Source organism: Centropristis striata, chromosome 2 (assembly GCF_030273125.1).
Source record: "Centropristis striata isolate RG_2023a ecotype Rhode Island chromosome 2, C.striata_1.0, whole genome shotgun sequence".
Lineage (NCBI taxonomy): Eukaryota > Metazoa > Chordata > Actinopteri > Perciformes > Serranidae > Centropristis > Centropristis striata.
Genome location: NC_081518.1, coordinates 790,871 through 808,179, shown reverse-complemented (window position 1 = coordinate 808,179; position 17,309 = coordinate 790,871). Strand labels below are relative to the sequence as shown.

At 37.1% G+C, this 17,309-nt stretch overlaps 2 protein-coding genes across 2 annotated transcripts in view; both read left to right on the top strand.

Annotated features, from left to right (window-relative positions):
* gfod2 (glucose-fructose oxidoreductase domain containing 2) overlaps positions 1 to 4,017 on the top strand; it is an 8,436-nt gene extending 4,419 nt beyond the window's left edge. The window contains exon 2 of the mRNA XM_059356234.1: positions 1 to 4,017. This exon is cut by the window's left edge and continues 377 nt beyond it. Coding sequence (XP_059212217.1) covers positions 1 to 528 — 528 coding nt within the window. The 3' untranslated portion in view covers positions 529 to 4,017.
* A 2,422-nt stretch (positions 4,018 to 6,439) lies between these two features.
* Positions 6,440 to 16,762, top strand: LOC131988033 (uncharacterized). Its single transcript, XM_059353021.1, has 5 exons — positions 6,440 to 6,722; positions 8,483 to 8,863; positions 10,269 to 10,616; positions 11,303 to 11,734; positions 16,029 to 16,762. The coding sequence occupies exons 1-5, from the start codon at positions 6,440 to 6,442 to the stop codon at positions 16,370 to 16,372; spliced, it is 1,788 nt and encodes a 595-aa protein (XP_059209004.1). The 3' UTR covers positions 16,373 to 16,762.
* The last annotated feature ends 547 nt before the right edge of the window (positions 16,763 to 17,309 follow it).

Genomic DNA, 17,309 nt, shown 5'->3' with positions numbered 1-17,309 from the left:
GGCATCCGCCGCGTCACCAGCGACGACTTCTGCTTCTTCCAGATGTTGATGGGCGGGAACGGGCCGCCGGGCGCCGGCGCCGTCTGCTGCACCGTCACGCTCAACTTCAACATGCCGGGCTCGTCGGTGCACGAGGTGATGGTGGTGGGGTCGGCGGGGCGGCTGGTCGCCAGGGGGACGGAGCTCTACGGCCAGCGCAACGGAGGGAAAGGTGAGGAGCTGTTGCTAGGCGACAGCGGGTGGGCGGGGCCCGAGGCGAAGGAGATGCCGCTGCCTCTCCTGCGGGGGCTCGGCGCCATGGTGACGGGGCTCAGACAGTCGTTCCAGGCTCACCAGGAGCGCCGCTCGTGGGCGCCGGGGCCCGTGGCGATGGCGCCGACCTTCGAGGACGGGCTGTACGTGCAGACGGTGGTGGAGGCGGTGAAGCGCTCCAGCTGCAGCGGCGAGTGGGAGAACGTGGAGGTGATGAGTCAGGAGCCCGACCCCAACCACAACCTGTGTGAGGCGCTGCAGCGGAACAAGAGCTGAACACGTCTCGCTCCCAAACACTAAACTGAATGTTCCTGATGCTCACGTTACCATGACTACTTGTTTTACATTTTCACATGTTGAGCAGAATATTCTGCGTCAGAAAACACGGCTGTGTTGTGGCTGTTTGTTCCCTCACAGTTAGGATTTGTTTGTACACTAAATTAGTTCACCACAGCTCCATTATTCTGATCCTATAATACCTGTAATAATCTATAATATATATCTTTCCTATAATCTAATAATACCTGCGCCCCGTTTACACATTTATTACCTGCACCACGCCAAAAAGTTCTTACTTAAACAGGAAGTCATGACAACATTTCCTGCTAAATAAGTTTCATAATCTGTCAGCAAGGCACCACAACTATGTCAAATATTATCTATTAATATCCTCGAGAGTCAAAACACAACCTGACCATTTCCTTTATCCACTTCAACATTTGTGTCAAGATAGAAAGTTACTGATTAATCACATTGATCCAATGAGCTTCTACTCTATTCTTGTGATTGGACAGAGTTCAGCTCTTCCTGAGGAATAAAGGGCTGCAACTAACGATTATTTTCATTATGGATTATTTAAACGATTAATGGATTAGTTGTTTGGTGAATAAAATGTCTAAAAATATCAATGAGTGTCTCCAAACCACAAGATGACGTCCTCAAATCTCTTGTTTTGTCCACAAACCAAAGAGATATTCAGTTTATTGTCATAAAGGAACAAAGAAACCAGAAATATTCACATTGAAGAAGCTGAAATCAGAGAATTTGGACTTATTGTCTTTAAAAAAAACTGCTCAAACCAATTATTGGATTATCAAAATAGTTGACGATTAATTTAAAAATCGATTATTGTTCCATTAATTGAATAGTTGTTGCAGCTCTAGAGGAAAGCCAGAATATTTTAAATATAGACTTTTTAAAGTGAAGAGTTACAGATCTCCTTTCCCCAATAAATCAATAAATAAATAAATAAATCAATATGGTTGTGTCGGCGTGATCTAAACTAAGTGAAGTTTGTGTAAAAGCTTCTTCTTTCTTCTAATAACCTGTTTTGGGTCCGAATACGTCGTTTTTTAGTCTTTTGGCTCAATTTAAAACATGAAACAGTCCAACACAGAAACATTTTAATATCTATTGTACATATTATTTACATCTATTTTGGTGTTTATTTATTCCTAACACGAATAGCACCTTATTGTGAAAGGACGTGTTTACCTGAGGCCTGAATGTGATTATTATTATTATTATTATTAAAGCATGAGGAGCAGATTTGACTAATAAAACACCTTCATCAGCCTCTGAACTCAGAATAATGGAGCTGTGCAGAGTTTCCTTTTATTTTTTTAATTGTTGTCATTTGTAATAATAAGCAGTTTAAAGATTGAAAGAGGGGCTCGTAGGTTTTTATGTTCTGACATTTATAACAAACCAGGGATTGAGTTTAATAAGCTATGTTGAAAACTGAATAATAGAAAGTATAATTTGTAGCATCGCCCCTCAAATTCTTCAAGACGAATAGTTAAAGTGATTCTTCATCTGAAATGTTTGTTTCATAAGAAGTTTCCTTCTTCACAGTGACAGAGATTATTATCTAAACGCCATCATGTTCAGCAGGGCTGGGTGATTTATCACATATACTGTCAATAGGATATAAAATATGTCAATTATATATGTTTTTCTCTATTGTTTTTAATGTTTGCAAAGCTGAACTGCGTTTAGGGTTGTCACCATACTAAGATGTTCAACTGGATACCACCAGGATAAAAACAAAGACCCCAAAATTTAACAGAAATATTTTTATTATCAAGAAAAATGCAACATGTAAAAATGAACAGAACCACAGGTTAAATATTTATAATAAAAACAGTTGTGCAAAAAGAAACTGCAACTATGATAACAAGCTTCAGGTCTGAGGTAGTGCAACAAATAAATAAATACAATAAACAATAACAATTAGAACAATATTTTGAGGTTGTATGCTGTGCACAATATTAGGCAAGCTTGATAAAAAAATAATAAGTGTTCATTCCTTGGCTAGGTATCAATATTTTGAAAATAAGTGTTCATTATTTAACGTTTTAGTATCGATACTTTTTTGAGTATCGATACTTCTGACGACCCGACAGCATCACAGAAACACGTTCTGTTTGCTAACATGTCGTTTACAAAACTAGTCTTTACCATGTGGTTATTCCATAAAGAATATTTATTATTTATTGAATTACCAGAAAACATGCCATATCATGATATATGTCAAGTTATGAAATGTATTGAGACAGATTTATCACCCAGCTCTGGTGTTCGTCATCATTTCATCAGAATAAACTACCTGTAGATAAAAACACTGAACACAGTGAGATTCTGCTGAATGTTTGCTGGAACAAACTGAACATATGGAAGGAGAGAGATGGATTATGACTTCCAGAAAGAGATTTATATGGATGTTTGGTTTTCTCTGTGAGAACTCACCAATCACAATGAATTCACTGGTTGAAACCGACTGTGAAGAAGGAAACTTCCACCTGTCCAGTTTACACACGAGGAGAATCACATGAAATATTACAGAAACAGGCTTCTGCTACAATTTACACATTAATGACCTTTTATTGCTAAATTGTCAAAGTTTTAGACACAAAGCCTGAAGGTGTTTGACAACTAAATTTAGTTTAAAATGTGTGTAAAAGGTTTGTTTACATGTTAACCATTGAAGTCATTTTATATGTTTTTTACAAGTTTATGTTTCATGCAATCTATGCATTTAGAGTTATTCCAGATACATGTCATACTGAAGCCAAACTGATGTTTTCATGGAGTAGAACCACTGGATCTAAAGGTGTGAGCCTCTAACCTGCTCAGAGTGTTTGAAACAGTTTACCGTAGTTGTAGTCACTCACTGAATATCCAGAGTCATATTCAATAACTATTATTAAATTAAATAAGTACATATTCACACCACTGAGGTGAAGATAGAAGCAGCTTTGATTTGATTGGTTTGTTCTTTAAAATAAGGATTCATCCACGTTAACGCTTTACAGAAACAATAACCAAGTTTACATCAAGTGTCTTTATAAAACACATCACATTCATAACCGCCACTATTCAATAATTAAACAACATTCCAACTGAGTTTTCACCTTCTTCTTGTTCTTGTTTTTGCACTGATAACTGATAAAATGCCACATATTTAATAAGCAGTGTGAAGCTTGAACCAGCCGGCTCGCTGCACAATGAACCTAACATGCGTCTGTATAAGGAAGACTTTTGTATTTATTTATGTGTTGGTGCGGAGAAAGTTTCCCATCATTTATTCTGTTCAGTGTTTGTGTTTTCAGCCTGTGAATTTCTGTTGTCATATTTATCTTGTTTAGATTTAGTGTTTTAATTGATAAATTGGCTTGTTGAGCACAACGTGTTGCATTTAAGTTGGGAAACTGTTCTGTTGATGTGCCTGAAAGATATTTCCTTAAATAAATACAGTTGTATTCATTCAGTGTCTCTGGTCACACTTCACTTTAATAATCATGTTGAGACTAAATGAGTGTTAACCTGTCCACTTTGTGTACTGAAACATGGTAGAATATCAGTATATTTTTATAATATACACTACTGGTCAAAAGTTTTAGAACACACCAACTTTTCCAGAATTTAATTGAAAATGATGCAGTTTAATGTCTCAGTGTACTCTGAAATTAATGCACATTTGCAACATTTAAAATTCTTTATTGAGCATGATAGTGTTTTGAAAGTAAAAAAAAAGATTCTAAATCACATTTTATGTTGGACTAAAGGACTAAAAAAAGACACAAAATGACAAAAAGACACAAAATGACAAAAAAAGACACAAAATGACTAAAAAAAGACACAAAATGACTAAAAAAAGACACAAAATGACCAAAAAAAGACACAAAATGACTAAAAAAAGACACAAAATGACTAAAAAAAGACACAAAATAACTAAAAAAAGACACAAAATGACAAAAAAAGACACAAAATGACTAAAAAAAGACACCAAAAGACACAAAATGACTAAAAAAAGACACACAATGACCAAAAAAAGACACAAAATGACTTACAAAGACATGAAAAGAATTCAAAAATGGACAAAATAGCCCAAGACTCCATAGAGTTAAGTTGTTAACCCATTTCTTGTTCCCTGAAAAAGGCCTACTTGTATCATTCTGAAATGTACATTATTTTCCAGTTTTGGTTAAGCTTACCTTTTTTTATTTACCTCTGGCAGTTCACCACTTACCTTTGGACCCTTTCAAGCTGTTCATTTGACTTGAACTGCTTGAATTTCAATAAAAAACTGGAAAAATTGGAGTGTTCTAAAACTTTTGACCGGTAGTGTATACTTCACTGAGCTTATTATAGTAAAGCTATTCACACAATTTTTACATTTCTACCAAACCAATATTTTGTAAATCAAATATTTCTGCTGAGGTGAGTTGTGTCAGTGTTCTAGCTAATATTTAACTACAATCTGACGGAATAATCATTTTAAATATGTTAGCTGCATGATGCAATATGTTCCATGGTTCCTCCTTCTTTGTCTCCATAAAGTCTCAATTCATCAAAAGGAACATTATGCTGCAGCAGCAGGATTTCATCATTTACATAAATGCAAAAAACTATTGAAATAAGCTGCAGCAGCAGGATTTCACCATTTACATAAATGCAAAAAAAAAACTTTGCATAAAATGCTTGTTGTCAAAGTTCAGGTTTGGTGGAAACTAGCGTTGGCTCATCTTTAAATAAGTTAATATCATTGTTTCAACACTAGTAATATATCATCTGTGTTTGTAGTATAGCCAGACAGGATTACTTGGCTTTTTAATTTAATATATAAATAGTATGCTTAATAATACATTGATAACATTTTAAACTGGAAAATCTACATGTGAAAATATTCAAATAAAATTCAAGAAAAGGTTTTTTTTTATACACATATTTTTAATTTAAATCAAACCAATCCATTCTATTGCCAAGTGGTAGTAGTTGATGCAAAAGAACAAATAAAGTACTAAAAATATAGATTATTAAGGCAAATACTGCAGGTCAAAAACAGCAGCATGAATAAGAATAGAGAAAGTCAACAAACAAATATATTTTCAAATATGTAAAAATCTAAACAGTAGAAACATATACACAGATGTTATTTAAATGAGGGAGGGAGCCCTGACATAGACATAATAAATTAATCTTTATATATAAATATTTATAATGTCTATGGAACATATAGACATAATAAATAAATCTTTATGTCTATATGTTCCATAGACATAATAAATATGTATATATAATAATAAATATTTATATATAAATATTTATTATATATATTTATATATAAATATGTATTATATATATTTAGATATAAATATTTATATATAAATATTTATAATGTCTATGGAACATACAGACATAATGTATAAATCTTTATGTCTATATGTTCCATAGACATAATAAATATGTATACATAATAATAAATATTTATATATAAATATTTATTATATATATTTATATATAAATATTTATTATATATATTTATATATAAATATTCATTAGGTTCCCCTGTGTGAATGTTGGCCCGCCCACTCTGCCGTTCTCTGCCTCTGATTGGCTTATCCAGATATTCTTACTCTAAATTGAACCAACCAACGTCAACGTAGGCAAGGAGTATCAGCCAATCAAAGACAGCCGTTTCCCGCAGTTGACGTTGGAGAGCAGCAATGCATTGTGGGTGAAAGAGCATCAAAACATAAACACAGCTAACGGCTAACAGCTAACGGTAGCAGCTGTTAGAACTCTAGTTATTATTCACTTATTATTAATTATTGTTCCCTTTTAATGACCGAGACATTATCACCATCACTTTACAGATAAAACGGACGATGAGCCGCAGGTGATGATGAGCGGAGTCTTCCGGAGGAACGTCCGGAAGCGGAGCGTGGTGTGGGGCTTCTTCCGGACCGTGGACCCGGTGCTGGTCCAGTGTCTGCTCTGCCGGGACGTCCTGGTCAGACGGACCAGGCTGGGCCGGGGACCCACCACCAACATGCTCAGACACCTGCGGGTCAAACACCCCGCAGAGGTCTTCAACAAACCACCAACAACTACCAGTAACACCAGCACCAGAGACACCAGCACCAGTGGACCCGGAGAGGTGGAGGCTGACGGGGACTACTGCTCCGGTAGGTCGCTGGTTCAACTCTCTGAAGGCCTGTTACTGTTGTTTCTACATTAACTCACTAGGATTTGTCCTTTTCCTCTAGTGAATCATTAGTTAACGCTGGTAGAGCCCGTTAGCATGTAGCTGCAGCAGGAGACAGACACATAAAATGATTTAATGTTTATTCAGAATGAAGCAAACAGAAACATAATGAATGAATGAATGGAGCAGATAATACCAGTTCACTGTCTCAACTCATCATACATGAGAAGTTACAGTAACAGCATCACCAGCAGCTGACTGGACAACTAACTAACTCCTGTCCTCTCCTCTCTGCTCTGTGTAAACAGCCTCTCCTGTCCTGTCCTCTCCTCTCTGCTCTGTGTAAACAGCCTCTCCTGTCCTCTCCTCTCTGCTCTGTGTAAACAGCCTCTCCTGTCCTCTCCCCTCTGCTCTGTGTAAACAGCCTCTCCTGTCCTCTCCTCTCTGCTCTGTGTAAACAGCCTCTCCTGTCCTCTCCTCTCTGCTCTGTGTAAACAGCCTCTCCTGTCCTCTCCTCTCTGCTCTGTGTAAACAGCCTCTCCTGTCCTCTCCTCTCAGCTCTGTGTAAACAGCCTCTCCTGTCCTCTCCTCTCTGCTCTGTGTAAACAGCCTCTCCTGTCCTCTCCTCTCTGCTCTGTGTAAACAGCCTCTCCTCTCCTGTCCTCTCCTCTCTGCTCTGTGTAAACAGCCTCTCCTGTCCTCTCCCCTCTGCTCTGTGTAAACAGCCTCTCCTGTCCTCTCCTCTCTGCTCTGTGTAAACAGCCTCTCCTGTCCTCTCCTCTCTGCTCTGTGTAAACAGCCTCTCCTGTCCTCTCCTCTCTGCTCTGTGTAAACAGCCTCTCCTGTCCTCTCCTCTCTGCTCTGTGTAAACAGCCTCTCCTGTCCTCTCCCCTCTGCTCTGTGTAAACAGCCTCTCCTGTCCTCTCCCCTCTGCTCTGTGTAAACAGCCTCTCCTCTCCTGTCCTCTCCTCTCTGCTCTGTGTAAACAGCCTCTCCTGTCCTCTCCTCTCAGCTCTGTGTAAACAGCCTCTCCTGTCCTCTCCCCTCTGCTCTGTGTAAACAACCTCTCCTCTCCTGTCCTCTCCTCTCTGCTCTGTGTAAACAGCCTCTCCTCTCCTGTCCTCTCCTCTCTGCTCTGTGTAAACAGCCTCTCCTCTCCTGTCCTCTCCTCTCTGCTCTGTGTAAACAGCCTCTCCTGTCCTCTCCTCTCTGCTCTGTGTAAACAGCCTCTCCTCTCCTGTCCTCTCCTCTCAGCTCTGTGTAAACAGCCTCTCCTGTCCTCTCCTCTCTGCTCTGTGTAAACAGCCTCTCCTGTCCTCTCGTCTCTGCTCTGTGTAAACAGCCTCTCCTGTCCTCTCCTCTCAGCTCTGTGTAAACAGCCTCTCCTGTCCTCTCCTCTCTGCTCTGTGTAAACAGCCTCTCCTGTCCTCTCCTCTCTGCTCTGTGTAAACAGCCTCTCTCTGTCTCTGTGTTGTGTTGAAGGACTGTTGGAAAGTTCAAATTTCTACGATCATTTGAAAATATAAGAAATAAAAGATGTTGCCTTAATGAGGGAATATCTTAAAGTAGCTTAAAAACTTGTGATGAGTATTTTAACAGATTTCTGACATTTTACACTGTTCACTTTTATTATTGTTATTTAATTTTTGGTTGTTTTCTTAAAGAAACATCAACATATTCCTCAATCAGGAATCAGTAGCTGCAGCCGTTATTCTGACATTAATGTTTCCTCTTATTTAGTGGAGGTGGTTCTGGAGGGCGGAGACTCTGACGCGGTTACCACGGTTACCACGGTGAACGACGCCCATATTAGTTCTGCTCTTGGCGGCGTCCTGGACGCTGCAGCGGGAGCTCCAGCAGAACAGGTGAAACATGAAGCGGCAGGTGAATACCGGCCCGTTAAAGCCAGGTTTAAGAAGCGCAGCTTGATCTGGAGCCACTTTGAGCACCTGGACAGTCTGGATGCTGCTCGCTGTCGCATCTGCAGGATGAAACTCAGACGCTATGAAAGCGGCAGCACCAGCAACCTGCACCGCCACATGAAGCAGAGTCACCCCAACGTGTTCCCGCGGCGAGGAGGACCGAAGCAGCAGCCGCCATCACAGGACGCCAACACTACCGGTGACACATGGCTCTTTAAATATCCTTCATCAATAATCAATTATTCATTGTAGCCCTCATCAGGTCTTCTGGGAGCTTTTTAATAAAACCAAAAGTTAGAACTAAAACCCACGGGGAGGCGTCGTTTTCTCTCTGTGGTCCACGTTTGTGGATCAGCCTCCTGAAGACCTGAAGACCATCAGAGACGCTTCATATTATTATTTTTTTATGTTTATTTGAAGAAATTAATATTGATCACAGATATTCAACATAAAGACACTTCATATTTTTAAGAGCAAACTTATCTTTTTAATTTGGCTTTTACTTGAACCATTTTTAGAGATTTTTTTTTTGCTCGTGCATCTTAGTGTTATAACATCTTCTCTTTTATTTATTTATTTATTTGCTACTATTTATTAGTCTATTTTTATATCTACATTTTATCATGCTCTACTTCTTATTTATTTATTGATTTAGCTTTTTTAAAGATTTTTATTATTATTTACTTTTATTTTTTTAAATCTTATTTTATTTATTTTTTTCTTACCTTACTTTATTTTTTATCTAATTAATTTCTAGTCTACCTCCACGTTGAGATGGAGCTTCCTCAGTTTGAGCTTTGTTTTTATTAATAATAATAACAATAATAATAATAATAATGGGATGGTGGATGGAGGGTGTTTGCTTGTTTCTATGTTTTGTTATTTTTATTATTATGACTTTCTCCTTTTTTATGTATCATCATCAGAGATGCTTCATATTATTATTTTTTTAACATGTTTTTATTTGAAGAAATTAATATTGATCACAGATATTCAACATAAAGACGCTTCATATTTTTAAGAGCAAACTTAAGACTTATCTTTTTAATTTTACTTTTACTTGAACCATTTTTAGAGTGTTTTTTTTTGCTCGTGCATCTTAGTGTTATAACATCTTCTCTTTTATTTATTTATTTATTTATTTATTTGCTACTATTTATTAGTCTATTTTTATATATACATTTTATCATGCTCTACTTCTTATTTATTTATTGTTTTAGCTTTTTTAAAGATTTTTATTATTATTTACTTTTATTTTTTTAAACCTTATTTTATTTATTTTTTTCTTACCTTACTTTATTTTTTATCTAATTAATTTCTAGTCTACCTCCACGTTGAGATGGAGCTTCCTCAGTTTGAGCTTTGTTTTTATTAATAATAATAATAATAATAATGATAATAATAATAATAATGGGATGGTGGATGGAGGGTGTTTGCTTGTTTCTATGTTTTGTTATTTTTATTATTATTATGACTTTCTCCTTTTTTATGTAAAACACTTTATGTTGCATCTCTCTTGTATAAAAAGTGCTCTACACATAAAGTCTGATAGATTGATTGATTGATTGATTGATAATCATAACCTTTTGTTTCCTGTTATTTAGTGAACATGGTTCTGGGGGGCGGAGCCTCTGAGGCGGTTGCCATGGTGAACGAGGCTGATATTAATTCTGCTATTAACGGCCTCCTGGAAGCTGCTGTGGGAGGCGCAGCAGAAGAAGAAGATCCTCCCGTAAAGACTCGCTGTAAGAAACGCAGCCTGATCTGGAGATACTTCGAGCACCTGGAAAACACGTCTGTTGCTCGTTGCCGCATCTGCATGAAGCAACTTCAGTGCTTTGAAGGTGGCAGCACCAGCAACCTGCACCGCCACATGTCCTCCAAACACCCCGAGGTGCTCTCACAGCAGGCAGCAGACAGGAAGCCCCCCCCACCCCCCCTCACGGCTAAAGGTAACACATGGATTCATAAATATCATGTCAACACAATCAATAATGAATCATTACTACGGGCTGAAATATGAGCCGCCAGAAACTCAATCTGAATTATTTATATTTGAATTTGAATTGCTTAACTTGAATAATTGCATTAAAAAACTGAATTTAAATCACATAGTTTGGATGTGTGTTGTTCAGTTTGAATCATTGCATTGAAAAACTGAATCTGAATTGTGATTTGAAATTTAATTTATTTGTTTGGAACTGAAAATTCAGTTCTCACAATTTAATTTCAATTTTCTGCGACGAACATCCAGGTAGTTGAGGCAGAACAATCGAGCTCAGATACACAGAGCACCTTTTCGGCCAATCAGCACCTCCGTTTTCTGAGCTCGATTGCTCTGCCTCAACTACCAGCATGTTCCTTGCAGAAAATTGAAATTGAATTTTGCGAACTGAATTTGAATTGTGAGAACTGAATGTTCAGTTCCAAACTAATAAATTAAATTTCAAATTATAATTCAGATTCAGTTTTTCAATACAAATTCAAATTATGTGATTCAAATTCAGGTTTTTATTGCAATTATTCAAGTTAAGCAATTCAAATTCAAATATAAATAATTCATATTCACTTTCTGGTGGCTCATATTTCAGCCTGTATATTACTCCCAGTCCTAAGTGAAGCTGTTGTCTCCTGCTAGAAGTGTCTCTGGAGGACGGAGAGTCTGAGCCCGTCTCCACGGTGAAGGAGGCTGATGTTAACTCCTCTAATCACGCTGCAGCAGAACAAAGACCGGAGGAGGAGGAGGAGGAGCAGGAGGAGGAGCAGGAGGAGAGAACGCGTCCCGGTGTGAAGCGCAGCTCCGTGTGGAGACACTTTGTCCACCTGAAGAGTTTGTCTGCTACTCGCTGTAACATCTGCATGAAGAAGTTACACTACGACGGCTCCACCACCAGCAACATGCACCGCCACATGTCCAAGAGACACCCGGAGGTCTTCTGTTGCCTGGTAACAGGCGGGCATATCCCCCCCCCTCCCCTGCCCCCCCGCCCGTCCTCACGGGGCCCCGACGTTAACGGGGACACGAGGACACCAGCAGAGACTGACGGGGACACGGAGACACAGAGTCCTGGTAACCTTTCTACTCTCTCTGTTTGTTTCTGTCATTCATCCTCACTTCTTTAAAGATTTTTCTTTCTTTTCTTTCTTTTTACAAAATGCAACTTCATTTATTAGAAGACAAATATAAGACCATGTTTACACCAGGACGCTTACGGGTAAAAACGACAAAATATTTTATGTGAAGTGCCTTTAGTTTAGACGGTGACGGTGGTTTTGGGGCTTAAAAACGTTAAAATGTGCCTCCAGAGTGTAAAACTTAGATCCTCTCCTCCGTAGCGTGTCGTCTACAGCAGTAGTTCTCAACCTTTTTGAGTCGCGACCCCCAATTTAACATGCATGTTGTCCGCGGCCCCCACTCACTGAACACAATCTCACACACACAGTTCGGATCACCCAAAAAAAGACACAAGATGACCAAAAAAGACACAAAATGACCAAAAAAGACACAAAATGACCAGAAAAGACAGAAAATGACCAAAAAGGGAAACAAAATGACCAAAAAAGACACAGATTGAACACAAAATGATAAAAAAAGACACAAAATGATCAAAAAAAGACACAAAATGGCCAAAAAAGACACAAAATGACCAAAAAAGACAAAATGACCAAAAAAATAAACACAAAATGACCAAAAGAAGACATTAAGTGACCAAAAATCCATTAACACATGAACACTTTAACACAGTGGAGACAGAGCTGACTTCCAAAATTATTTGGCGACCCCCAGAAATCATCTCCCGACCCCAATTGGGGTCCCGACCCCAAGGTTGAGAATAGCTGGTCTACACTGACAAGACACAAAACTCTGATCTGATCTGCTCACGTCACGTATGTGTTTACGTCACATACATGCTCCAGTACAGGAAATAAAGAAACGTGGGATTATTTCCATGGTGGGACCTTCAAGCTGCTCTGGCAGCTCTAATAAACTTCCAGGAGTCTTTCCACCAAATGTCCAGGATATGTACAGATAGTATTAGTGAACAGAGAAGGATCTGGAATTACCTCCATCACATTCTGGATGCAGCGATTGGTGGGAGGAGCCAGATGGCTGTGAACGAGACCTGGGAGATCTAGTGATGGAGGAGAACTTTGTGGAAGGAGTAGTAATGGCCAAAAAAAGACACAAAATGACAAAAAAAGACACAAATTGACTAAAAAAGACACAAATTGACAAAAAAAGACACAAATTGACCACAAAAAGACACAAATTGACAAAAAAGACGCAAAATAGCCAAAAAAAGACATAAAAAATAACGGAAAAAGACACAAAATGACAAAAAAAATACACAATATGGCCAAAGACAAAAATTGACCACAGAAAGACGCAAAATAAGCAAAAAAAGAGACACAAAATGACCAAAAAAGACACTAAATGACCAAAAAAGATGCCTGATAACCAAAGAAAGACACAAATTGACCACAAAAAGACACAAATTGACAAAAAAGACACAAAATGACAAAAAAAAAGACACAAATTGACCATAAAAAGACACAAATTGACAAAAAAAAGATGCAAAATAGCCAAAAAAAGACAAAAAACTAACGGAAAAAGACACAAAATGACAAAAAAATACACAAAATGGCCAAAGACAAAAATTAACCACAAAAAGACACAAAATAAGCAAAAAAAGAGACACAAATTGACCACAAAAAGATGCAAAATGGCCAAAAAATTGCTTTGGAGGAGACCTGGGAGATCTAGTGATGGAGGAGAACTTTGTGGAAGGAGTAGCTGATGAAAATGTCAGACCGTCACCATGGAAACGGAGCCTGATTCTCTGACCACAAACCAAGATAAAATACAACATCTGCAGTATTTTGACTGGATCTGTCTGATCAAAGAACCAGAAAGATTGAGATCTACATGTTTGAGGCATCGTTCAGTTTGTGACAGGAGGAATACACCATCAATCCAGTTAGCATTATTATTATTATTATTATTTTTATTATTATTATACCGTTCTGAATAAAGTTTTGTGGTGTTGAAGAGACGTCCCAGCCTACAAATCATATTCCACAAAATCTTTGTTTTGTACAAATCCTCGCAAAAAAAATCACATCATGACCATTTAAATATATTTTTTAATAGAAATGACAATAATAATATAAGAGCAATAACTCCCTGCTATATCATCCAGAACCTTTTATATCATGCAGTATAATAATCACTATTAGATCTTTTTTCCTGCAGCCTGATGTGACAACACTCTTTGCTTTGGACACATTTTGTTTTTTGAGGTTTGATCCGTCTTCTGGTGTCGAGACAAACAGTCTGACTACGGTTATGTATTTCTTCCTGTAAATGTCCTTAATAATTCAACTGCTAAAGAAGTAAATATGAAGATAAAACAGTGTTCACTTTGGATATCATTTAAGCACTTATGTACTCAAGAACTTTTTTTTTTGTTGTAAATTTTATTTATGCAAAGTTTTGGCACATATATATATATACAGACACATACAGTACAATAAACATAGGAAAAAACCCAACAGAGAAAAAAAAAATTAAAATAAAAGTAAACAAACAGATAAAACAAAACAGAAGCAACAGACAGCCAGCCACCACTTAACCATTAATGTAAAAAGAAAATGTGCACAAAAACATGTCAGTCCAACAAAATGTCCCCAATTGTCCACTCACATGAAATGAAATACTTACTTAATAAATTAATACATATCAAGAAAAAAATATACAATATATATAACATATATTTATATACAATATAATATATTAATTACTTAATAAAATAAAAATAAGAAAGCAGTGCGTTCAGGTACCAGTTTGAGGTTTATCTTTTCTAATGTATTCAATAAAAGAGCCCCAGATCTTTTTAAACCTATCATGAGAATTAGACAAAGAAGAACTCAAGAACTTTTGACATTTTCTCAGTTTTAGAATGCAGTTTGGTTTCTCTGCTACATATTAAAAAAATATTTGTCTTCATTTTGTGTTTCTACTGTATCTGAGACTAAACATGTGGCCTTCTCTTTCCCTCTTCTTCTTCTTCTTCTTCTTCTTCTTCTTCTTCTTCTTCTTCTTCTTGTTCTTCTTCTTCTTCTTCTTCTTCTTCTTCTTCTTCTTCTTCTTCTTCTTGGTCTTGTTCTTGTTCTTCTTCTTGTTCTTCTTGTTCTTGTTCCTCTTCTTGTTCTTCTTCTTGTTCTTGTTCTTGTTCTTCTTGTTCTTGTTCTTGTTCTTCTTCTTCTTCTTCTTCTTCTTCTTCTTCTTCTTGTTCTTGTTCTTGTTCTTGTTCTTGTTCTTCTTGTTCTTGTTCTTCTTCTTCTTCTTCTTGTTCTTCTTCTTCTTCTTCTTGTTCTTCTTCTTCTTCTTCTTCTTCTTCTTGTTCTTCTTCTTCTTCTTCTTCTTCTTCTTGTTCTTGTTCTTCTTCTTCTTGTTCTTCTTCTTCTTCTTCTTCTTCTTCTTCTTCTTCTTGTTCTTGTTCTTGTTCTTCTTCTTCTTCTTCTTCTTCTTGTTCTTGTTCTTGTTCTTGTTCTTCTTCTTCTTCTTGTTCTTCTTGTTCTTGTTCTTCTTCTTCTTCTTCTTCTTCTTCTTCTTGTTCTTGTTCTTGTTCTTGTTCTTCTTCTTCTTCTTGTTCTTCTTGTTCTTCTTCTTCTTCTTCTTCTTGTTCTTCTTCTTCTTCTTCTTCTTCTTCTTGTTCTTGTTCTTCTTCTTCTTGTTCTTCTTCTTCTTCTTCTTCTTCTTCTTCTTCTTCTTGTTCTTGTTCTTGTTCTTCTTCTTCTTCTTCTTCTTCTTGTTCTTGTTCTTCTTCTTGTTCTTCTTCTTCTTCTTGTTCTTCTTGTTCTTGTTCTTCTTCTTCTTCTTCTTCTTCTTCTTCTTGTTCTTGTTCTTGTTCTTGTTCTTCTTCTTCTTCTTGTTCTTCTTGTTCTTCTTCTTCTTCTTCTTCTTGTTCTTCTTCTTCTTCTTCTTCTTCTTCTTGTTCTTGTTCTTCTTCTTCTTGTTCTTCTTCTTCTTCTTCTTCTTCTTCTTCTTCTTCTTGTTCTTGTTCTTGTTCTTCTTCTTCTTCTTGTTCTTCTTCTTCTTGTTCTTCTTGTTCTTGTTCTTGTTCTTCTTGTTCTTCTTCTTGTTCTTCTTCTTCTTCTTCTTCTTCTTCTTGTTCTTGTTCTTGTTCTTCTTCTTCTTCTTCTTCTTGTTCTTCTTGTTCTTCTTCTTCTTCTTCTTGTTCTTCTTGTTCTTCTTGTTCTTCTTGTTCTTGTTCTTCTTGTTCTTCTTCTTCTTCTTCTTGTTCTTCTTCTTCTTCTTCTTCTTCTTCTTCTTCTTCTTCTTCTTCTTGTTCTTCTTGCAGGTGCACTGAGAGTTTCCAGAGCGTGTGAAGCAGAGAAGCGAGTGCTGAGGAGAGAGCGGGAGCTGGTGGAGGCTCTGAGGAGAGCTCAGAGGGAGGAGGCTCGTGCTCTGCAGCAGCAGAGGGAGCTGCTGGAGAAGCTGCGAGCCGTCAACGCCAGAGAGGCGGCAGCAGAGAGGGAGAACATCGAGGCTCTGAGGAGAGCTCAGCTGGAGGCAGCTGAAGACCTGAACAGACAGAGAGAGGAGGTGCAGAGGGAGAAGGCCGAGCTGCAGGAGAAATGGGAGGAGCTTCGTCAGGAGAGAGAGGAGCTGCTCCTGTTCTCCAGAGATCAGCAGGACTCCTGATCCTGTTCCTCGTCTGTTGCTCTGCTCATGTAAATATATATATATATATATAATGTTCCTTTTAGTAAAATATATTTTGAAGTTTCTGTCTCTTCTTCTCATTGTGTGATATCCTGATGTGATGTCCTGAGCATGATAGTGTTTAAAAAAAAGATTCAAAATCACATTTTATGTTGGACTAAAGGACTAAAAAAGATAGATAGATAGATAGATAGATAGATTACTTTATTCATCCCCGAAGGGACATTCGGTTGTCACAGCAGTCCGGTATTCAAGTACAATAAAATACAATAGAATAAAATACTGAGGTAGCATAAATAAAAACAACAATAGAAAAAAAACACAGAATAGAACAAGGACACTTAAGAAGTTAAAAAGAAGAACATGAGTTGGTAGGATGGTTGACAGATGATGGTAATAATTAAACTGGTGATACGATGGCAACAATGCTATATAAGTCTATATACTAGACGGTATATAATAATAATAGTACAGTATATAATATATATAATATAATATGTAATAATAGATAACAATATAAAAATAAAATGAAAAATATAAATAAAGTAATAAGTAAAATAATATATATAATAATAATAGTAATAATAATAAATAAATAAGGCTGGTGTAATAATAATAGTAGTATATTACAGTATATAGTAATAATAGTAATGGCAGCAACAGTATATATAATAATAACTTATAACATTAATAGCATAGCAAAGTGTCGTGCGTAGATTTTAAAAGACACAAAATGACCCAAAAAATACACAAAAGGACACAAAATGACTAAACAAGACACAAAATGACCAAAAAAGACACAAAATGACTAAAATTGTTCGTCTAAACACACCAGAGCCAAATCAAATGGAGTCCCACTAGAATAAAAACCAGAGTTGATGACAGGATCACACACAATCACAAGATCACATTTATG